This window comes from Ananas comosus, linkage group 14, assembly GCF_001540865.1.
Source record: "Ananas comosus cultivar F153 linkage group 14, ASM154086v1, whole genome shotgun sequence".
Classification (NCBI taxonomy): Eukaryota; Viridiplantae; Streptophyta; class Magnoliopsida; order Poales; family Bromeliaceae; genus Ananas; species Ananas comosus.
This window is the reverse complement of record NC_033634.1, coordinates 1,187,406-1,211,541: the sequence shown is the minus strand read 5'-3', so window position 1 is coordinate 1,211,541 and position 24,136 is coordinate 1,187,406. Positions and strand designations below refer to the sequence as shown.

At 38.0% G+C, this 24,136-nt stretch overlaps 4 protein-coding genes across 8 annotated transcripts; 2 read left to right on the top strand and 2 right to left on the bottom strand.

The window, feature by feature from the left end:
• LOC109720614 lies at positions 6 to 1,008 on the top strand. The gene has a single exon (XM_020247850.1). The coding sequence runs from the start codon at positions 27 to 29 to the stop codon at positions 750 to 752; it is 726 nt and encodes a 241-aa protein (XP_020103439.1). The 5' UTR covers positions 6 to 26; the 3' UTR covers positions 753 to 1,008.
• LOC109720613 (POU domain, class 3, transcription factor 3) lies at positions 1,293 to 4,719 on the bottom strand (the record flags this gene model as incomplete). Its single annotated transcript, XM_020247849.1, is given in 5 exon segments — positions 1,293 to 1,767; positions 2,371 to 2,556; positions 3,378 to 3,521; positions 3,603 to 4,389; positions 4,481 to 4,719. Coding segments are annotated over 5 exon segments (1,299 nt in total), but the record flags the coding sequence as incomplete, so codon positions are not given.
• Positions 5,159 to 13,853, bottom strand: LOC109720611 (succinate-semialdehyde dehydrogenase, mitochondrial). 5 transcript variants are annotated; one of them, XM_020247845.1, is made up of 22 exons: positions 13,729 to 13,852; positions 13,460 to 13,624; positions 13,051 to 13,164; positions 12,344 to 12,443; positions 11,389 to 11,437; positions 10,859 to 10,946; positions 10,671 to 10,781; positions 10,320 to 10,382; positions 10,098 to 10,208; positions 9,906 to 9,971; positions 9,722 to 9,799; positions 9,295 to 9,372; positions 8,468 to 8,534; positions 7,562 to 7,647; positions 7,450 to 7,482; positions 7,278 to 7,310; positions 7,092 to 7,192; positions 6,692 to 6,777; positions 6,387 to 6,493; positions 6,222 to 6,299; positions 6,045 to 6,152; positions 5,159 to 5,600 (listed from the first exon to the last, which is right to left on the bottom strand). In XM_020247845.1, exons 2-21 carry the CDS (start codon positions 13,529 to 13,531, stop codon positions 6,117 to 6,119), a joined length of 1,557 nt encoding a protein of 518 aa, XP_020103434.1. In that variant the 5' UTR covers positions 13,532 to 13,624; positions 13,729 to 13,852; the 3' UTR covers positions 5,159 to 5,600; positions 6,045 to 6,116. The 5 variants fall into 5 exon arrangements, with proteins under 5 accessions (XP_020103434.1, XP_020103433.1, XP_020103435.1 ...); XM_020247844.1 differs by having other exon boundaries at positions 13,460 to 13,536; positions 13,729 to 13,836; XM_020247846.1 differs by having other exon boundaries at positions 13,460 to 13,619; positions 13,729 to 13,747.
• LOC109720707 (ent-kaur-16-ene synthase, chloroplastic-like) lies at positions 17,109 to 23,117 on the top strand. The gene is made up of 15 exons (XM_020247985.1): positions 17,109 to 17,219; positions 18,394 to 18,542; positions 19,017 to 19,066; positions 19,152 to 19,437; positions 19,531 to 19,711; positions 19,829 to 20,046; positions 20,138 to 20,258; positions 20,473 to 20,570; positions 20,669 to 20,886; positions 20,976 to 21,088; positions 21,177 to 21,272; positions 21,539 to 21,754; positions 21,849 to 21,990; positions 22,127 to 22,372; positions 22,565 to 23,117. The coding sequence occupies exons 2-15, from the start codon at positions 18,422 to 18,424 to the stop codon at positions 22,907 to 22,909; spliced, it is 2,451 nt and encodes an 816-aa protein (XP_020103574.1). The 5' UTR covers positions 17,109 to 17,219; positions 18,394 to 18,421; the 3' UTR covers positions 22,910 to 23,117.

The following is a 24,136-nucleotide window of genomic DNA, read 5'->3' as shown; positions in this document are numbered from 1 at the left end:
GGGGAAAAAAAAAAAAAAAAAAAAACATGAGAAAATTCTCCGCGCCACCATTCTCCTCCTCTCTCCTCCGCTTCCGATCATCGTACACCACCTCTCCACCTCCTCCTCCTCCTCAAACCCTAAACCTAAAACCCGTACCTCCCCATCTCTCCGAACCCTACCTCGCCGAGGTACGGTCCCTCCTCCCCCGCCTCCTCGCCCTCGGCCACCACTCCGACGCCGTGCGCCTCCTCTCCGCCGCGCTCCTCCTCTCCCCTCCCCTCTCGTCCCTCCCCATCCCCTCCCTCGCCCGCCACCTCTCCTCCCTCCCCGACCTCGCGCCGACGCTCGCCCTCCTCACCTCCCTCCGCCACCACCCCCTCCGCCCGTCCCCGCTCCCCTTCGTCGCCCCTCTCCTCTCCTCCTTCCTCCTCAGCCGCCGCCCCAGGGACGCCGCCAAGGTCTTCTTCTGGCTCTGCCGCGCCGACTCCCCCCGCCGCCCCGACCGCGAGGTCTACGAGATCGCCATCGGAGGGTTTTGCAGGCTCGGGAGGATGCTCGATGCCCTTAGGGCTCTAAGGGAGATGGCGCTGGATAGTGTCCCGATCGGAGGGGGTTTGAGGGAGGAAGTGTACAGGGGTTTGCTTCAGGAGGCTCGGATCGACGAGGCGAGGGAGTTGGATGCGGCGTTGAAGGGCTTGGAAGGGGGCGGCGGCGAATTCGATCGTGTGGCTGAGTTGCTCGATCGGTTCGTCCGAGATTGGGAGGAGTGATTGTGATTTGTGAACGTACATTTGCTGCAGCTGCTCTGGTGCCAACGCTCGCTGGGTTTCTCGTTATAATTTATACTTCAATTGGAAATTTTGTGCCAAAGGATAAGTTCAATTGGCGTTGTTAATGGAGTTGATGGTGCCAAATTTTGAATAGTCGACATTAGTTTGTGCTTTTGACTTTTATTGTATTGCTATATTATTTGTAAACTTTGGAGGAATATATCAGTATTTAGTTGAGCCATTTATTTAGACAAAATTGGGAACAAAAATGCTCAAACTTCAGAATTACAAGTAAAACTCTTTAGGACGAAATTAAAATCTGTTCGAAGTTAGGCAACTAAATCTGCAATAAATGCTGACGCAAGACCGACTGCCCCTAGTGCAAGTAACAAAAGATTTGATGGTTGATATTCGAGATTTCAAATTCAAATTGTATTCACATTTTCAGCTAAACTTATTTAAACATAATGTATAACACGCCACTTTTCTCTTGAAAAAAAAATTGCTGAAGCAAGGAAAGAAGCTTTTCCCCTGAAAGAATAAAGAGAACAAATCAAAAGACTCATCCTTTACTTCGGAACAACAAAACATTACATAAAAGTTTCATCCGATCTCATGTATTGAATCTACCACCTCAAGTATTATGCACCAATTTCAGATCCATACAAATCAGTTAGGTGAAGGCTAGAATAACGTGAAATGAAACTCTATTTTTCGTAGCTATTCTCATCACTTAAAAGATAACTTTCACATGAACGCAGAACCTTTCCCAGGTGCCAGTCGATTTGCTCAAGATTTATTCGAGTAATTAACATATGCTAGCAAAAATTTAGTACATCGGGTTGTAACGGGAGACGACAAACTTTTGTTGCAGCTTCTACATAACTTTTGCAGCAAATATATGGTCAACAAAGGAGCCACAGAAGAGCTCACACTACTTGTAGTGCTGAGAAACCTCCCAGACAAGCTTGTCCATGAACTGGCACTTCTTGTCCCAACCCCACCCTGGATTGCTCTGCAAATGTTTAAACAGAGTTCAGATTAGGCAAAGAAAATAAAAGAGAAGAAGTAAAGCCAATGTTATTTAACATCTATTGACTTGCCCCACACACAGGAAGATGAAAATAGTGCAAGCACCAGAAGAAGATTTAGCCACAGATTTGATTATAAATAGAGGGTAGTTCATCAGTGTGAGAGGTTCACACTCCGTGCAGATCAGGCAAGGTTGAATCTATGTAATCCTCCACATTCATTGCTAAGTTTCCCCCAGCAATGTTTTTTCTGTGGCAATTATAAATAACCTATTTCAAGTTATTTCTCGGACATATATCACATTTCATTAACAAATTTTCTACAAATTTTATGAAATTTATGATCAATCTACCTAGCTTAAATAACAATACCACTAACGCATGCTTAAAGCCTTACGACTGCGGCAAGAGAGGTACTTAAGAATTTACTCTTTCACAGTCTGAAATGGTTAGAAAGTGTGAAGGTTCTTATTCTTCCGTAATTTAGAACTATCAATAAAATGCTACATTAAAGAAGTACGCATATCAAGCAAAATGATGATTAAACTCATAAAACAGATTAGATGTAAATAGTTAAGGAAGCAAACCTGAAGAGAAAGGAGAGCACGATCTGTGAACCTCTTCACAGAAGAAGGTATATTCTCTGGAAGAGTATTAGCAACTCTCCGCAACTCCTCTTGTTGTTGTTTTGCTGTAACTCTATCAGGACCACAATACATATCCATTAGCTCTTTCATGTGGGGAACCTTCTCCATTGTTTCTTTTACAGCTTCCTGAAAAATTAAATTAAGCAACTAAAAATAAAAAGGGTGGAACACCAATTTGTGGGGGCACTTTAGAAATCTATTAAAGAGCACTGGATTTTTCACCATCACCATGACATATGCTTAACCAGGACTTAAAAAGTTCTCTTCACACAGAATTAGCAAGGTACTTTGCAGGAAAATATTGTTCATTGCTCCTTGAAGATCACAAATTCGAACATTTGACATCAATACAGCATCTAACAATCAGAAAAAGACGACATATAAAATTTACAGCAAAAAAGCCCAGATGGACCGCAACCTATTGTCACAACAGCATAGATGACTCGAACAAAATAAATCCTGATTGAGATATTAACACTAGCAAACAAGAAAATGGCAGCCGCTCATATTACTTACGGGAATTAAAATAACAATGAAAAATGTAACCTTTTCTGATTTGCTGTGCAAGCAGGCAAATGCTGTAAAACTATTGTTTCAAGACGAAAAGACACAAAAGTACCTCTCCATATCAGTCCCCAGTATCTTGAACAACAGAAAGGAACAGTACAAGCAGAATCTATACAAATTAATAGAAATCCAACAGTTCACGATCCAACCGTATCCTACGCAGTAATGACAGCGCAAGCTTTGTAAACTAGGTTTAGTAGTAAGGCTTTGAAGTGAAGTGCCAAAAATCAAATAATGCTTGATAACTAGAGTCCCTCAACAACAATTCAGGTCTTAATTCCCTTCCAAACTTAATGATTCAAAAAGTATAATTGTTCAATCACTATTCACTAGTAACATACTAAGAGCAACAAAATTATACTAAGAAGAACGATGATTACCTCCCACTCTTCTTGGCTTTGTATCCCCTCGTACGCCATCAAAAACGGCTTCGCCTTCTCCAACGCATCACGAAGGGACATTGGAGGCTTCTCATCAATATCCGGGTTTTCAAACTCCACCAAATACTCCGGCTCATACTCGATCTACAAAATTTACATCACCAATATCAATCAAATAAATAAAGAAATAAAAAGCCAATTAAACCAACAAAACCAATCACACACCATATTATTAGTATGGAGAGCGTCCAAATAAGCATCCTCCATTGGAGAAGGCAATGCTCTCCAGCTCACTTCCTCGAACGCTTCGTTCAAAATCTTCATCTTCTCCTCGCCCAGCCTCTTCTGCAACCTCTCTCCATCAGCTCCATCTCCGAGATAAAGAGCGGAGTCCACCGAATCACCGCGCTCGCCCCTACCTCCAAACCTGCCCCTACCCCTGGCCCCTCTCCCTCGCGTCATAGCTCGGCCCCTCCCTCGGCCCCCTCTCCCAGGGCCGCCGCCGCCGCCGCCGCCGCCGCGGGAGAGGACCTCCACCGCCTTCCTCACGGCCTCCTCGCGCCCCATCTTCGGGGGGCTCGGGCTCGCACTTGGCTCGACGGATCTGCGGCGGAGGTGGCGGTTCTCCTCTGCCGCGCGCGGGGCCGGCTCGGCAGGCCTCGTCGGCTTCCCCCGCCCTGCGCCGGGGAGCAAGGGGGAGATGCTCGCGGGCAGCGGCTTCGCCGTCGACGACGAAGACGACTCCTCCTCAGGATCCGCGTCCCGCTTGAAGAAGATAGGCCTTTTGGGCTCGGGATCGGGGGGCGGGGAAGGCGGGGCGGCGGCGCCGCGGCCGCGCCCTGCGGCGGCGGAGGAGGCGGAGGGGTTGAGGGAGGACATCCAGGAGGAGAAGGAGGGGAGGACGGGGGAGGAGGGGAGGACGGGGTGGCCACGGCCATGGCCGAGGCCGGGGGGAGGGGCGAAGGGGTCGCCGTCCTCGGCGTCGGGATCGGGTTTCCCAGGGACGCGGGCGGAAGATGAGATTAGGGTTTGTTTCCCTGCGGCGGAAGGGGTTGCAGCGAGTCGTCCGAGGCCTCTCATGGCGTCGGAGGGTTTTGGAGAANCCGAGTGGGGAGAAGGTGGAGTAGGAGAGGGCGGAAGATGAGATTAGGGTTTGTTTCCCTGCGGCGGAAGGGGTTGCAGCGAGTCGTCCGAGGCCTCTCATGGCGTCGGAGGGTTTTGGAGAAGAGGGAGAGAGAAGGGGATTGGAACGGGACTATGGCCGGTGTTCGACCATTTTAGGGTTATGAGCTCACGATAGAGTCTCGATTCTCGAAGGTCCGTCAAATTACGGTCCAACAAAGTTCTTATCAATTATAACTTTTAATAATGTAGAAGTTACTGTAATTAACCCAATTTTAGTCCCAGCACACCTATAAGAGCTTGATCTGCTTTAACAAGCACTACCCAATTTAAAAGAAATATACAAGAATATCAAATTAGGAAAAACAAAATCTGTTTTAAAACATGAGATCTCTGTTGCAACAGAATCAAAAACATCAATTTCTTTTTTTGCTTTTCAATGTTTCAGCTTCTCCTCAAGACACTTTGAGGTTGTTATAAGCAGTTGTGCTAATTCCATGTTTAGAAAAGTTCAAAAATTAAGATTAACATAAAACAGGTTTTAGCTTTTTGATTTGAGACCAAGCATCGGGTGTTTAAGCCAATCACCAAAAACCAAAGTTCCCGAAACATAGTAAGAAGAGAGACCATTTAGCTTCGATAAGAGTTTAAGCCACCTCTTTCAACAAACGTTTTAATCAAAACCACAGTTTAACCGCACGAGTTCACAAGACAAAACTGCTCCACACCCGAATATTTGCCCAAAACATAGTGAGTAATATACCTGAAGAGAACTTCCACAGATCACTCTGATGCTCTGAAATGGTAATTTAGTGTACAGATCTGAAAATGGTGGTTTAGTGTACGGATGACCCAACAATTCGAAACCACCAACTTAAGACCCAACAACTATCGAATGGCAAGTTCGACATTTTATTTAACGACACTCTGTTTGAATGCCAAGTTCGACATTTTATTTAACGACACTCTTCGCATCAAAGCAAGAAAGGAGAAAAAGTTCAACCTACGCTCAAAAGGACCCTTATTAAACTCTATTTAACTACACAGTGGTGAAGCTTCGTAATGTACACCTCTGGATGAGCTTCTTATGGCTCAGCAAACCTGTTCAAAGTAACAGAAAGTTTAGAAATAAATAAAGAGAATTTCTGGTAAAGTTAAAATCTCCTGTTAACTAGCTACTTCACCAATCCTCCTATTTCAGTTATTAAGTAGATATCCAAATATTATGCACCGATCCTTCTGCTTTACCAAAGCCTATTTAGCCCATCTGAAGCTTTTGTGGAAGCACGATTTGGATAAAGCTGTTAGAAAAAGAATTAACAACTTTATTCGTCATAATTCTCCCAACAGCTTCTCTCTCCATTTAGGGCTTCTGCTTTGCAACACAACCTCATTTCTGCTTTGCCCCACAAGAAAAGCTCCAATTCTAATAAAAGTACGCGTAGCTTAAAGAGAAAAGCAGAAGCTAGGCCAAGTGGGCAGTCATGCACAAGAAGAAAAAGAATTTTCTCTACAAATGTCAGTTAATAGCAGATTAGCATTTACCATAGTAATTGGTCATCTATCTGATTCCTACGGTGCACCAGCTAAGTAGGTTTTCTTCGAATCAACTTCCATTTAAGCCTCCAAGTTACCCATGCACACATACTTAAGCTGCAAGTGCAAAAAGAAATTAGTGTCGATAAGGAGGACCATAATACAAGATAAGCTGCTTCTGCTTACTTCTAAGTACTCATCAATCCCATATTTGGAACCCTCTCGTCCGAGGCCGGATTGCTTAGCCCCTCCAAATGGTGCCACCTGGTGATTGTGTATCAGAAAAACATTCAGATTACCACAGTATACTACTATAATGAGCACCATATATTATGTTGGTATTGTGCTTACTTCAGTAGAAATAAGTCCTTCATTGACACCAACAAGCCCATATTCAAGAGCTTCTGATACTCGCCAAGATCGAGGTATGCTTTTTGTGAAAATATAAGCAGCCAGTCCTGTAAAACATGTGCATAAATAATGAATACTATGGCCAGTCAAGAATAACTGAGTGCCAAACATGTAGATTTAACCTTCTTTTAGTTGATTTTGCGGCAAAAGATGCACAAATAACTTTCCACGTAACAGTTCAGAAGAGAAGGTTTGAAACTAATGCTATGTGGTAAGATTTAGTTTGTACATCGTCTCATAAGTACCTGCATTTGTGTCGTTAGCTATTTTGATGGCTTCTTCTTCAGTTTTAAACGGCAAAAGTGGTGCAACTGGCCCGAAGACCTCTTCCCTGCAAAAGAATTTAGGAATTATTACCTTTTCTACATAAAATATTAAACAACTACAGAAGCAAAGAAACCAAAAGAAAATAAATATATTTAAAGCAGTGCTATAAGATTCTCTATCATTACTCATTGATATTCCCTAATTACCATACCCTTAAAAAATTATAATTCCCACTAAATGGATGTGTTGTCGGTGCATGCCTTTTTAGAACAAAGTAAAACAATTCAAGCGTACTTAAGCTACAAGTGACATCAAATAGTAACATACAAGTGCAAATGCAATAATGCTTTGTATCAAAATAAAACTTCAGAATTTCACCTAGAAACAAGCATCTCGCTATTCACATTGCCAAGTATAGTAGGTTCATAAAATGTCATGCCAAGACTATGCCTCTTTCCCCCAAGGATAACATTTGCTCCCTGTTAAAGATTGATTTAAGAAGATCTATTATAGAAGTTCTGACAACACAAAATGATAAAAATGTTGTATTATAGTTGACATTACCTTCGAAGTGGCATCATTAACGAACTTCTCAACCTAGAAAGACAAAAGTAAAAGAAAAGAAAAGTTAACCATATGAAATTTTGCAACTTTTTTACAGTTGTTTCCAATGAAAGAGGAGACATTTTTTATTTGTTAAAGTTTAAGAGAATATCTAAGCTACGAGAATCAACACCTTCTCTACAGCTGCTTCATTGATTAATGGACCCTGTAAAACAAAATAAAAATTCTCACTATAAGCAGTCAAAGAGTAGTACCCACTGATAGTTAATCAAGACGGAATATACCTGAACTACGCCTTCAACAAGGCCATTGCCCACCTGCAAATTCTGAACAGCCTTTGTCAAAGCATTTGCAAATTCGTCATATATACCTGTATATACAGGAGTGGAAAATTATAAACAGAAGATGGAAGACACACTCTATGCATCATTCTAAGCCTTATTTTTCCTGCAAAAAATGCTAAGCATATAGTTGAACAATGAGATTAATATGTTTATCTACATAAAAGTAATAACTGTCAAAGAGTAATGTCACTCTATAGAGATATCTATCATCGGATGATTGACAAGTCATTCATTGAGTGTAGTGTTGTTAACCGCAAATCCTCGGACAGGAAATGGATTTGTGAAATTTTTCCCTTTAAATAAGGGACAATAGACATGTAAAAAGAAAAACAATGAGTAGCTACGAAAACTTGAAAATCTCTACCATCAGATTAGCTAAATTTCTTTAGAAACAGATACATGCCACACACAGTTTCTGACTTCAGATAAAGCATACAGAATAGAATAGTTAATGAACCTATGCTATTTTGCAGTTTTAGTTTACTCACCAAATGCAGACAATTGGTGTCAAGAGTAGATTCTATGTGCATTACTAGCTACCCTGTAAACTGGAATATATTTCTATAAAGATAACAAGTATTACAAATCAGATACGAACAACACTGAGATATATTCTATAAAGATAAAGAATATTACAAATCAGAAATGAATAATAGAAGAACATAACTAGACGCAACCCAGACATAATTCTTAGTTATACTGACTCAAGAACCCCAATTATGACACCGGAATACATACTACTCGTTGAAGAAAGCAGCTGCAAGGCCCATAGAATGATTGTCACATAAACATCTCTTTTTGTTTATAAGCTTGTGTGTATGTGAATATCTAGGACGGGGGAAGTACCTTCTTGTACCAATATTCTGTTTGCACATACACATGTTTGCCCACTGTTGCGGAACTTTGCAGCAAGCTGAAAAGCAGATCATGAAACATAACATTTTATCAACTTCAAGAAGTTATATTGCAAGGGCAAATGGAATCTGATATTGGAATGAAATAGAAGCTTTTTCTTGTGTTCATCAACTGCTGACAATTGTATAACAGAATGACATGAAAGTCATGGCATTTAGATGCAGTAGGAGACCACACTCAGAATACATATACAGATTGCAGCCAACTTTGTAAGTGGGCTCTGTGGTTTTCCTTTTCCCTATTAAGCTCTATGTCGTAATACTTCGCAATTTTATTGGCAACCCTGTTGTTTAACTAATTCCGACTAAGACATTTTTTATCTTCTCCTCTCCCATTATCACACCTCAACATTATTGACATCTCAGGAACAATCATTATCTTTGTACCTTGCCCAAAATTCAGACGTCTCAAGATTGGACTCTATATAGATACTTTAACATGCTTGACAAAACATGATGTCCTTTCCATTGGAGAGATTATAGTAGCTCTAGTAAACACTCTATGCTAGAAACTTTACAGAAAACCAGATATGTTCCAAGGAAATGGCGATTAACTACCAAAACAAGCAGGCAGTATTCCAAGTCATTAGTTACAAACCAAATATTGAAGAAACAGTATTGTCTATAAAGCACACCGGCATATGAGAATTTTACTCACCTCAATCAAAAGAAAAAAAAATGTTACAAACTACAGGATAGACAAAGAAAGCATCATAGACATTCAGGCAAAGGAGAAGTAAGATGGTTTCTTCTACTTACACTGCCTTTTACTGCAACATCAAGATCTGCATCATCGAATACAATGCAAGGTGCATTTCCACCAAGTTCCAGTGAAACCTGGAAAAAATTACTGTTAATAAACAGCATTATCGCCATGAACTTGTTAACTACTAGAAGTAAAATTTCATAAATCCAACTAACACATTTCTTTACTCCCCGAGGACTTTGAAAAAGACGGAGGGAATTGTGTACTACATCAAGAATTAAAAAGCAGCACTTACAGCTACCTTCTGAACTTTTCTAGATAAGTTATATGGTTTGACTTAAGAGAAATTATATCCAGTTTTTGCTTTGAGAACTTTGGGATAGTGAGACGAACAAGTGCTATATCTGGTCATGTCACACCAGCACAACGATGTTATATGGGAAAGGCTTCTCATAGAAGAACCAGTTTTTCTGACTATACCTTTTTAACTGTATTTGCTGATCCTGCCATTAATTTTTTCCCAACAGCTGTTGATCCAGTGAAGGTTATCTTCCTTACCTAATTAAAAAAAAAAAAAAGTATAACATGTAATCAACCACAACTATCTACTTATTTCTGCAACAACATAACTAGTATATAGAAGAGCAGAATCGGTCGGCAGAACCTGTGTACTCTGAAGAAGAGAATCACCAATATCAGGAGCATTGCCCATCACCACATTAAGTGCACCCTTCATGAAAGAATAAGCCAACAGTAGCAAACAAGAGTTAGATGAAAAATTTTCTTCCACTAACAAAAATTCCTAAAAGGGAAAACTGTGCACCACAACACTATAGGATCAGAGTTAATAAATTACAGGTGGTATTCCAGCTTGAAGAGCAAGGTCTGCTGCAGCTAATGCAGTCAAGGGAGTGTACTCTGATGGCTTAACAATTACGGTGCATCCGCAAGCTAATGCAGGGCCCACCTGATAAATCATGAAAGATGAGTATCTTGATATTATTTATGCAAATAACTGTGAAAATATTTACTAAAACTTTCTCAGGGATCATAATAAGATGAATTAATTCACCAAGACCTTTCGAGTAATCATGGCTAAAGGAAAGTTCCAGGGTGTAATTGCTCCAACTACTCCAACAGGCTGCACAGAAACACCAGAAAAGTAGTAATTATCAAATACCAGCAACAGTAGAGTTATCTATAACTATGAATAAGTCATTGAAATTCAGGGGAAACATATGTTGATGATGGAAGTGAGTTCTCCAGTACAGCAGTTAATTCAGAAAGCGTAATGTGAACTAATCAACAAGCTCGAGAATGATGCATCTACGGGAGTATAATTCTCTGATAAAAAGAAGCAAGACAGAGTTTCATAAAACAACAAAAGTATATTAAAAAAAAGGAAAAAAAGTAGAAAATGGCCGATTGCCTGCTTCAGTACAAACAACCGACGATCAGATGATGTAGGGGGAATTATATCACCGTATATGCGCTTTGCCTCCTCAGCAAAAAATTCAATAAAGGCAGCCCCATAAGAAACCTGTAGAGGAGATCAAACAATTAAACAAGCATAGGCATGAGTTTTAATTTACATAAGAACAGAAACTAATTATTTACCTCACCCAGGGCCTCCTTTAAAGGTTTTCCTTGTTCTAATGTTATAAGTAGTGCAAGATCTTCCTTGTGAGAAACAATCAGATCATACCTAAATAAACATTTAAAATTAGTCTGTGGTAAAGCTCAGTTCATTACTTCATTTGGCATATGATGATATAATGCTAAACTAAAGTCAATAAAAGCAGTCAGCAGGAAAAGAAGGCGGGGGGTGGGGTGTGTGGGGGGCGCATTAAATTACCGTAGCTTCGACCTAGCAGTTTGATCACATAAAGTTTCAAATTTAAGGTATATGTGGAAATTTAAATGACAAATGGCAGAACAAGTATGGAGAGTTAGAATTACTTCTATCAACCTAACTATTTCATGAAGGAATGCAGATATCCTGAATCATTACAGTAAAGACCTAGAATCAATCTTAACCTAAGAAAATGGAGTAATCACCTCCTGCACATTCACTATAACAGTATATATTTTAATGGTACATAAATCTGGAAAGGCTTAATTCTTGATGATGAGTGTATAATAGATACCATTTTCTAAGACACTTGCTCCTTTCACTTGCAGTGCGCTTGCTCCAAGCTGCCAAAAGAAATTAACCAAGATGTAGGATAACTTTAGCTGGGATAAGTACTTCCAATGAAAGCCACAGAACTACAAAGTATTGGAAATGATAATCACATTGCAAGAAGATCATTTTATTGCATTATATATGACTTTTGATCACTCGTCTATTTCCAATATAACTGAATGCAACAATGTGAGGTGAAAAGAATATATAAATATTTATGCCAATTATCACAACATTGCAATAGCAGATACCACAGTATTCTAAAAATTTTTTAGTGATTTCATAATTGTATAGAGAAAGCTAAAAGTACACCAGCCTTTTCCAACATCAAGGCATCGTCTAACTTAGGAAAGGCACAAGCAAGTAAACAAACAAAATTACACTTACATTTCAGTCAATGCTCGTATTCAGAAAGTCTTTAGCAACCACAACTTAAAAAATGATTGGATAATCACTCAGAATAGACTTTGTACAATCTAGCGCACTAGCATTAATAACTCATTGGGTCCAAACTACAATCCAAAATGTCATTTACAATTCCTATCTCATCCCACTTATCTCACACTTTCGAGATAGCAAAACGGCTCTGATACAAAATGTAACGACCCAGCGACAACAGTAATAACTCGTTTTGGTCCAAATCATTGGCCCAAAATGCTTAAACCCAATTATTATTACTAGAGCTCTTGGTGTTTTTATTCCTATTCGCAATTCCTTCACATCCGATGTAGGGATACTGGGACATCACGGACTCTGTTTATCTTTACGACAGCAATTTGGAATGAAGCAATTTTCCTTCCATATGCTAAGTTTGGAAATAAAAGCTCCGCTATGGTCATTTGCGGGAAAATTTGATTTTGGAAGTTTACAAGAATTCAAGTCCAAAGAATAGATTAATAAAGGATTGCAATTCATACAATAAAAGGTGTTATATGCCGATGATATTGCATCATCTGTTTCTCTCTTGCCCATGCATGGAACATTTGCTATAACATCACCAGTAGCAGGGTTTTGCACCTGTTAATCAAAAGAATGATAAGAGTCAGCCCAAAATCACAAATGTAACCACTTATCTTCTTTGAAGGTGCATTTCCTGGATTTTCAGATAAAAGATACATGCCCAAATATCCACAAAACTACGGGAAAGAAAATAGAGAGGCCAATAACTTCTCATCACAGTTTTCACACTTACAACCTCAGTACCTAAACATTTGCATGCTTTAGTAACTAAACTATTGCATAATTCTTTTCGAACTTTCAGCCCACTCTTTACAGCTCAGTCGTATCCCCATATGGGTTCTGAAACGATTGATAATCCATGTTATCTGTATGCTAAGTAGGTATTTAACTCAAATTTCAAGTAATTAAAAGAAACAAAAGTTACTTACCCTGAATCTAATCTCTAATCTACAGATTTATGTTTCAGTACAATTTGAAACATCACAAATTCATGCTTTTTTTTTTTTCCCAAACGGACCCTTCAATCATCAAAAACTACGCGATTTAAACACAACCTAATCAGAAAAACGCATACACATCTCATTCTCAAGCAAACTAAACCAGTAAAGCATCTAAAAATGGGATACATGAAACAAATTAAATTACAAAACAACAAATTTAACACCTGAACGGTTTTCCCATCATACGAATCGACCCATTTCCCTCCGACAAGCCCTTTACTCTTCAAAAGCCCCGAATCCCTCAACCGAGCGATCGCCGCTTGTGCGTCCGTACTCATCTGCGAATCCAAAGAGAAACCAACCTTATCGTGTATCACCTCAAAATCGAGTTTCTAAACAAAAATCGCGGGGTAAAAGCAAAGAGGAATTCGATTTGATTCGATTTGATTCAAGAGTGGAACGAGAGAGAAGGATCGAGAGAGTAAGAAGTGGTTAAAAAGAGGAGGAGGAGGAGGAGGAGGAGGAGGAGGAGGAGNTACGAACTCGAATCAAAAGAGATATGTAACAAACCCTCCTTTTACTACTCCTCAAAGAGAGAGGAGAGGAGAGGAGGAGGAGGAGGAGGAGGATTACGTGGTGGGAGGAGAGGAAGCGAGAGGGGGAGAAGGAGAGGAGGTGGCGACCCTGGAGAGCTACGCGTTGCATCGCCGCTGCGCGATCGACAAAAGAGAGAGAAGTGAGAAGTTTCCCTCTGATTATGCGTCCCGTTTTCTTCAATCACTCCTCTTAACCACTACACTGTATTATAGTATTATTATTATATATATACTATTATAACAAAACAAAACAAAACAAAACAAAAAAAAAGAAGCGAGAGGGGTAGAGGGAGAGGAGGTGGCGACCATGGAGAGCTACGCGTTGCATCGCCACCGCGCGATCGACAAAACTCTAATTATGCGTCATCCCCTCTTCTTCAATCTCTCCACTTCACCACGACACTCTATTATAGCTTTATTATTATATACTATTAAAAAATAAAAATCAATGCTATGTGTACATCCCAAATGGCCTCTTTGTCTTGTGAATATTTTTTTACTATTACAAACTCAAAAGAATAATATATAAATTCTAAAATTTGGGACGTAAGAAAGTTAATATAATTTTCTTTTTGAAAAAAAAAAAACAATCATATTCGTACACTGGAGTGTAAAACAGGCCGTTTGGCCCGTCATGTCTCCGACTCTCCGAGTAGGGCCGTGCCGGTGCCGAAAGGTCTTCACGTGGTCTGAGACGGCACGACCCGTATAGACCATGCTCACCATACCAGCATGGTCTGACTATCAAAATTCGGCTTCAGAGTTTCGAGACCTTGACCTTAGAACTTTAATGTCCTCCAATATTGATCCTTCTCTCAAGGCGCCTGGTAGACCCTTGGGAAATGGGCCTATGACTAGCTGGGCTGGCCAGTGGATTGATCCGATGGCTAACTTGGCTAGCGGTTGGGTCCGTATTTACATCCAAATATTTTTTTAAAAAAATTAAAATTTTAGAATTTTTTTTAAATTTTTTTATATCTTTAAATATTTTTACTAACTTCTCTAATTTTACGGCTGTAAATATTTTTAACTCTTTCTCTTCTCTCAACAGTCAATTTTTTATAATCTTTCACATAAAGAAATAAAAGAAGGCACGGCCGTGGACCAAGTTCCAACTTCCAAGACCATTCGACCAGGGAATTTGCGACTTGGATCCCCACCGTGCACAAAAAATAAAGAAAAAATTTAATTTTCTGACCGAAGTCCCTATGACTCTAAAACTGTACGTATTTTTTAAAAAATAATGAGCTATGAAAATAGAGTTTTAAATTTTATTTTATTGTACCGACTGTTCCTGGAACAAGTGATAAAAGGGTTGGTGATTGATACCCGAGATTTCAAGTTCAAATTCTAGTTGATTTATATTTCTAACTAAATTTATTTCTAAATAAAATAAACGAAGCGATAGCAAATAGAGAACACTGTTTATGGTTGATAATTATACAAGGATGCACCATGAATTGACCCAATAAAATCATCTATTATACCGACCGTCCCTAAAACAAGTGGCAGTAGATTTGGTGGTTGGTATTCGATACCTAAGTTCGAATCCTAGTTAATTCACATTTCCAGCTAAATTTATTTCTAAATAAAATAAACGAAACGAGTAGCATGCTACCTATATCTCAAAAAAAAAAATCATCTATTATTTATGCACTTATAAATATGAGGAAGCGTTCCCGCATATTCACAATTTAACTTGAGTTTGCACTGCCTTTTCGCATGGAAACTTTTTTGAATACACCAATTATTATTATATTAATAATGTGGCATTCTCAACTAATCAAATAGATCATTTAGATTAATCCGTCACATTATAATTATAAAAAATAATTTTATTTTTTAAAAAATATATATATATAATTAATTTATTATTATTGATGTGGTGCAAGTATAATAAAGTAAATTTTCTCCTTTGAGTGCGTGCATAATTCCGGAACATTTGAATTTGAATCACACAGTAAGTAGGAAATATACATGGTGCATGAAATCCATTAAATTTTTGTCCTTTCTTCGGAGTAAGCCGGCGAAGGTTGTTAGATGGAACAATTTTGTAAGATTGATTAAGAAAAAAGCACAATATGAAGACAAGGGTCGCAAAGAAAGGATCTTTACCAAGAACCGTAGCAGATAATTTNTTTTTTTTTTTTTTTTTTTTTTTTTTCCTTCTTGTTACTCAATGTAACATCTCAACAATCATTGTTTCTATACTTGATGCTGATGCTCACATTATATTCTGATAAAAATATAGAAAATTTATTCGAATCATAGAGTAACAAAATAAACAAGGGGCTAAATTATACGAGTGCAGAGTGAAATTTATCTACAAATAAAGTTTCATAAGTTTCAAATACTACTATAGATTTTTTATTATATTATTATTATGTATTGCAGGTATATTGGTATTACAAATATAAAAAATTTCTATTGGGTGCATGTAATCTATGGTGAATAATATTGTGAGAAACTAGCCGTTCTTAGCGCAAATAATTAGTATGCAAGATTCAAAATTTGTAGTCTAATTGCTTCATATGTTATTATAAATCTCGAATGATTTTGAGAAAATTGTGGATGTCCACTTTATTAGTCACCAAAATTTTAAAATCGTATGAACTCCTACTCACAATTATATGAATATTCGTCTTTTCGGATTTGGTGAGGTAAGCAGTGAAATCGATTTGTGAAACGTGTTAATACCTTTTTTTTCAGAGTTTTCAAGGCTAAATTATAGGAAACCCTCCTATCAATACCTGCTTTTTCACTTTTTTCCGTTATTTAAAACCTACACTTTGTGCCTTAGTAAAATAAAAAAATGTTTACTTTGCCTCCTGCCGTTAATGCTTCGTTAGGGTTCCGTTTATAAAATATTATTATATTTTTTTATACTAAAAATACCCTCAGCCTCCTCTCGTCAACGTTGCCGTCTCTTTCCTCGCCGCCTCACCCTCCTCCGCTGCTTCGCCCTAGCCCACATCTCCGTTCGCGCCCACAAACATCCCCTGGCCCTCCTCCACAGTCTCGCCTTCGCCCTCGCCCTTTCCCACCTTTTCATCTACACCCACCTCGGCTTTTTTCCTACAGTCGCTGAAATGGAGGGACGATGAGAATATAGGAGGAGAAGGGGAGAAGGTGGAGAAGAAAATGAAGACGAATTACGGCCGATTGAGATGCGAAAAATGAAAGAGGAGAGGCGCCGAATGAGCAAAATTGGAGAGGAGACGAAAATTGTGAGGAACAAATTGATCATTTTGTCATCACAGTTAATACCGTACATCCTTATAAATATTTTTATTTTATAAAAGAATAAAATTTAGATTTTTAAGGGCATTTCTTACTCGGTGCAACATCAGTAAACATTATCGATCGTCCATGGGCTGAAGACTTTGTGGTTGATACTTGAGATCTAAATTCAAATTCTAGTTGATTCATATTTTTAGTTATATTTATTTTTAAATAAAATAAACGAATCAATTAGCGTGACACCTATCTCTAAAAAAAAAAAAAAACATCAAGTAAACTAGTTCTAGTAATATATTATATATATATATATATATATATAATTATATATACTATAATATATATGTTTGATTTTGTTTATGTATTTGGTGTGGTCTCCATACAATTTATCATTAAAAAAACATAAATATAATAATTAATAACTTTCTATCATCACTTTGGGCCCCACCCTCTGGCACCCTTCATGCGCTGATGCGCACCATTTTGTGCGACCTCCCTCTCCCTACTTTCCTCTCTGTCGCTTTCTCCTACACTCTTTGGCGGTGAACACAAAAGAACAGGTTGCAACATCTCTCTCTCTCTCTCTCTCTCTCTGCTTCGCCATGGTTGCATGTATAGATCTCTCTCTCTCTCTCTCTCTCTCTCTCTCTCTCTCTCTGTGCTTCGCCATGGTTGCATGTATAGAGCTTTTGATTTGAACATCCATGGAGCACATGGGTTTCATGTTCACACGCGCGGAGTTGATCCCTCACGTATACTAAAACAAGCATTGAAATCGGTTCTGTAGATGATACTGTTCTATCCATCGTTTGGGAAATTAAGTTCGATTAAAAACTCAATTTGTTTCAATCGCGGGTGGGGTATAGCTAGTTATTTACTAGGGATTTGTTGGTGCGCGTAGTTTCGCTCATTTATGTACTTATTATTATTCAGATGAGGGAATATGGGGAGGATCGCAGGAGAATATTTCACTAGGATCCTTCTTCTTTCGATATATTTTATTTATTAAACCTTTTATTAGTGTAGCGTAATGTATTATGGAGACTCACCCAGTTATACTTAATTTTGAAGTAGAACTCTTCAAATTTTAGTTTATTTTTTATTTTTTATTGGCACTCCTTAACTTTATTTTTTTTTTTAATTTGAATCATTTTATCTATTTAGATGGAGAATCTACAAAAATTAATGGCTCTGTTAGCTACCAAATAAGTTATCTGATGATAACCTATTCAGTATGAAGATTTTCCTTGTAAGGCCCCGGTATTCGTGATTTTGAGAGGATTGCATATTTAACTTACGAGGTGATTTATCTTATTTGAAAAAATGACTTGAAGGCCGAATATGCTATTCTATTTGAGACGTTTGACCAAACTTCTAGCTTCCCATCATAATAGAAAATTTTCATACCGAACTATATAATTTATTCCAACATCTAAACAAGGTGATAAATGAAGAAAAAAACCCCAAGGAATGCTAATTAAAGAAAAAATAATTGAGGAGTCTATATCTAAATGGTCTATGAGAGGGTCCATGTACATTTTTGTCACCCGTTATTGACGACGCATTAGTTTGATTTTGTTTGATTAGTCTATCCTGATTTGAATTACTTTACATTCCATTTACTTGGTTAATTATTTCTTCTGCTATTCTTTTTTTTTTTTTTCCTTGCAGTATTTTTATCTAGAACTATTATTGTCTTCTAATGCCTTGTAGTTTGCTGTTATCTTATTGCAGTCAACATTTCACATAAATTTGAGTGGCTATGCCATTGACTGCTATCTCATTTTGTGGTCCCCTATGTTGCATCCAATCTTCAGATATTCAAATATCCGAAGTTAGGGTTAAACAAACAGTTAGAGCGTCTCTTCCACGAGTTTTGACAGGTAGAACAGTTTTTTACGTTAAATTTTGTGTATGAAAGGATGTGTGATATGTTGTGCATATTCGTCTCAATAAAGTAATTAAGGTTATGTGTATCTTTTTTTTGAAGAAAAGTATGTGTTTTTTTTTTGAGAGATAGGTAGCATGCTACCTGCTTCGTTTATTTCATTAGGCTAGAAATGTAAATCAACTAGTATTCGAACTTGGGACCTTGGGTACCAACCACCAAGCTCTTTGCCACTTGCGCTAGGGACGGTCGGTGAGGGCCCTGAAGAAAAGTATGTTAAATGCCAAATATGGGATTGTCTTCAAATTGTTGCATGTATTAAATCTAGTTATATCATTGCAACTTCTAACTAGGTTGGAATTATTACAAAAAGACAAATAAAACCTGAGTGTTTTGCATATTTCACTTTCTTCAGTCTTACAATTATTTCTCTTTTGCTGATTGCCAATTTCTTTATTTTCTTAAACAGCATATTTGGATGATGAGAAAGTAGCAAGCAGCGCTAACCTTTCAGTAATGGTATTAGATTTATCCCATGCTATTTCCTAATCTCCATATGATAAATTGGTGGTTGAATTAAGCATTTTATTGGAACGGCCTGTAGGGTTCCAGGGAATTGGAGAAACGAATAAGGGAGCGACTAAGAAAGGTCGAATATTCTGCTTCTTCGTATGACACGGCATGGGTAGCCATGGTTCCTTCTCCTGGATCTCCTCAAACCCCATGCTTCCCTCAGTGTGTCAATTGGATGTTACAAAATCAAAATTCTAATGGATCCTGGGGACTCGACCATATTCATCCCTCTTTGATGAAAGATGCTCTATCTTCCACATTGGCATGTGTACTTGCGCTCAGGCGATGGAATGCGGGTGAAGAGCATATAAGAAGAGGTATTAAGAAACAGAACATTTACTCATCATTAGCACTACGTTTTGCTTGATGGATTAAGAAGCTTCATTTTTTGGGGGGGGGGCTTATTGCAGGGCTACGTTATATTGGATCTAATTTGTCATGTGTTATGGATGAGAATTATCAGTCTCCTGTCGGCTTCAATATCATTTTCCCTGGCATGCTTAAACTTGCCATCGATTTGGGTTTAGATATTCCCATAAGACAGCGTGCTATTCAGGATGTTCTTTGCCTTCGAGATTTAGAATTGAAAAGGTCAGGCGATGGTTATTTCAATGTAATTTTTTTTAACCTTATATCACCAATTCCAGTCGATATGCAGATTTCCTTGTAAGTTGCATTTATGTTGTAATTTATATATTTATGTATTAGAGATTCTGCAAACATTTCTGAGGGTAGAAAAGCGTACATGGCATATGTATCCGAAGGATTAAGAAATGTACAAAATTGGAATGAGGTTATGAAATATCAGGGGAAGAACGGATCGTTGTTCAATTCTCCTTCAACAACAGCTGTTGCATTGACCCATCTTTATGATGTCAAAGCTCTTGACTACTTGCATGCTGTTTTACGGCGGTTTGGCAGCTCAGGTGGATTCGACTTCACTCGCTAATTGATAAATTTGTCTGTCACAAATGTGGAAATGCTATGGAATTTCTAATATCATTTGCCTTTCCACAGTTCCTACTGTTTATCCGTTTGAGATACATACGCAACTTTGCATGGTTGACACTCTTGAAAAGTTGGGAATTTCTCGGCAGTTTACTTTTGAGATCAGGACCATCTTGGACAGAATATACAGGTTTGAGCTAGAAATAGCTTCTAAATATGAATTACAACCATGTAGATATAGAGATGTATTTCTGCAAAATCATCTGTTTACACAGATGTACCCCACTTATAATCTTAATTTTTATACAACCCATTTAGAGTGCAGTTCCTTACAAAAATAGCTTTTAAGTTGAGATATGTGCAATATCTCAAGATTTTACAAACTGCCATCAGCTATTATGCAGATGCTGGTTGGAGAACGATGAGGAACTTAGTTCGGATATGGCCACATGTGCTATGGCATTTCGTCTTTTGCGTATGAACGGATTTGATGTTTCTTCAGGTAGTTTGGGCCCAGAAGGAACTAACTTTCCGAATCTTGGTTAGTTATGTATCTAGTTATGCCAATGGGTTTTTAATCTATTGCTGGTGATGGTGCAGATGGGTTATCTCGCTTTGCTGAAGCACACAATTTCCATAATTCCCTGCAAGGACATCTGAAAGATATGAAAACTGTTCTAGAATTTCACAAGGCATCGCAGATTAAAATCTCGGACTGTGAACAAGTCTTAGATAAATTAGGGTCCTGGTCCAGTAGCTTACTAAAGGAGGAAATATCTTCTAATTCAAAACATTCTTCCCCAGTTATCTCCCAAGAGGTATTTGATAGTCTCAATATGTTTTTTGGGGAAAAAGAATTCTAGTTGTCTGATTGAGAGTTGAAACTAATTCTATTTTATATTTTCAGGCAGATTATGTTCTCAAATTTCCCTTTTACGCCAATTTGGAACGCTTAGAACACAAGAGAAACATTGAGCACTTTGATGTTGCCAATTATCAGATTCTCAAAACATCATATAAGTAAGGATTTAATCATAAATAGGATAAAAACGTTTTTTTTCTGATTTTTGGATTTCTGCCAGTAATTTCTGCTTCTGAACTGAATCAGGTCTTTCTGCACTTCTGATGATCTTCTTAAATTGGCAGTTGAAGATTTCAGTAGTTGTCAGTCTATATACCGGAAAGAACTTCAGCATCTTCAGAGGTCTGTCCATCTTATGGATTCTCCTTTTAGGGTTATTTTGTTGCATAGATATCTCTCAAAATATACACGTTTGCTCGCAGACCCTTCTTAAGTTGAAATTGTTGCCGTTGTCTATTGAATATCCAATATGTGTCTATATGCCCTTCCACTCACTTTCCTTCACAAATATGCTTTTGTTGAGTGCACATGCAAAAGCAAGTTCCTTATTTTTATTACATCTAACGCCAGCAATGTGCTTTCCTAATCTAAATTTGTGATCTTAACAGCTGGGTCAGAGAAAACAGGTTGGATCAGCTAGGATTTGCTCGGGATAAGCTAACATACTGTTACCTCTCTGCTGCTGCCACTCTATATTCTCCCGAATTAACCGATGCTCGCATTTCATGGGCTAAAAATGGTGTGCTCACCACTGTGGTTGATGACTTCTTCGACATAGGTGGATCACAAGAAGAATTAAAAAACCTCATCAGTTTAGTTGAGAAGTACGATTTTTCTTGCTCATATTTGTGATCCGCAATTTTTCTGAGATTAATTTACACATTATTTTCTTTAAGCACACCTTTGTACTTGCGACAGATGGGATGGAAATCACAAAAAAGAGTTCTGCTCTGAGCACGTAGAGATTGTATTTTCCGCTATTTACAGCACAATCAATGAGCTTGGAGCTAAGGCATCAGCAGTACAAAATCGTAGTGTTACCGGCCACTTAGTTGAAATAGTGAGATCTTACAGCTTACTGAATTCAGATATTTACATATATGCCCCTGCAAAATCGCCTATATATTCCTGCAAAATACGAGTTTGCACATGCACCATTCAATTTAAACTCTGACACATAGCAATGCAAACGACAGTGGCTTAGCTTGATGAGGTCCATGATGAACGAGGCAGAGTGGCTGAGGAACAAAACGGTACCCACGATAGAGCAGTACATGGAAAATGGATTTGTTTCCTTTGCTTTGGGCCCCATCATTCTCCCGGCTCTCTACTTTGTTGGTCCAAAGCTTTCGGAAGAGGCCGTTGCAGATCCAGAATGCCATGAAATGTTCAGACTTGTGAGCACATGCGGCCGTCTTCTAAACGACCTGCAAGGTTACGAGGTAATACAAGCAATAAGTGAATTTAGTCAACTTGAGGAAGAGAGTTACCGTCCTAATAGTTTACTTACGAATTTTTCCACTTTATTGGTCCTGCCTTATAAAGCCTTAATTTTGTTCCCCCACATTCTCTTCAAGCTCCTTGTTGTTGTTGATTATTATCATTTGGACACTAATTACTTTAAATTGGTGCAGAGAGAAGGTAAAGAAGGAAAGTTGAACAGCATCTCGCTCCGCCTTCTTCATGGCGGCTCTTCCGCCTCTATAGAAGAGGCTAAAAGGGAGATAAAGAGATCCGTCGAAACTTCTCGGAGAGAATTGCTAAGGCTAGTGCTGAAGGAGGGAACTGTAATTCCTCGAAGTTGCAAGGACTTATTTTGGAAGATGTGCAGAATACTTCACCTATTTTACATGAACACTGATGGATTTACATCTCCAAAGGAAATGGTGAGTGCTGTAAATGCAGTTGTTCATGAACCGCTCAAAATTAGCCATCTTTTTTCAGCTATACCCGTCGAAAATACAAATACAAATTCCTAACTTGAACCTGGATCCATGTATATTTATTGTTCCCAACAGGAACTGAATCTATGTATATTTGTTGTCTAGAATCGAATAGTTTCTCTCGAAAATATTGGGTCACCAAGAACTCCTCATCATCGATAAATTATGTGATTAAAATCTCATAAAAGTATTACTCTAAAGAATATCTGGATTTATATCGGATTCGGATTTGGTCCTTTTTAAACTTCGTTTGGTTCTCTTCATGGTGTTTAAAATGTTGTGCTAAATAGCTTTTATTTTACCTCTGTGTTGTGAATGTATTTAATTTCCTCTTGCTCTTATGTATTTGTGGGTTTGTTTGTGAGAAATTCAGTATGAAAACATAAAACTGCAATTATTACAAAGAAGGAAAAAAAAATTTAAAGTCAAGGTGTTGTCAACTATTCAAATTAAAAAAATTGGAAGGTTGGATAAGGAACTCAAAATGTTCTATAGTCCATATAAGTTCTGTATATTCTCATCTTCTAATAACAAAAAACTCAAAAAAATTTATGAATTCCAGAATTTAGGGTGTAAGAAGCAGTTATAACTGTACTGCAATTATAACTGAATGTAAATATAAATTTAGTATTTGATTTGATATATTTAATTCTAACTGCTATAGTAGGAACTGCAGGAGGATTTCAAATTGCAATAGTTTAAAATACGCTCAAATTGGCCGCAATTCCAGCTGCAGCAGTTGGAGAGAATAACTCTAAACAAAATATATGCTTACCTCCTTAATTATTTTTTAAATAAAAAATATTTTTCCTTTTTTGCATTTGAGATAATCTCACCATTATATTATAAAATAATAAAATTTTTAAAATTAATTTTTTCAACTGCATGCAACCAAACAAATTATTTATAGTTTCAGCACTTTTTACTACATCCTACCAAACAGAATGCATGTAGTTGCAATTGCTGTATTTTTAATTATATGCATCTTTAACTACACTGTATTTGTAATTACATATAATGAAACGGCCGCTAATTAAACAATTTCATTCTCGCCTTATTTACTTAAATCTCATAAATTAACTGGTGGTTGCTGCACGCAAATTATGAAAAAGTTTGCGTGCTCTTTGGCCATTCAGATCACGATTTAGGTATTTTTAAGAAACAATGAACTGTTAAAATAAAGTTTCAAAATTTCTTTTTGTTGGACATCTTTCATTTGAGGCGGAACTCTAGTTTCAAACAGAAGCACCACTCTGATGTGAC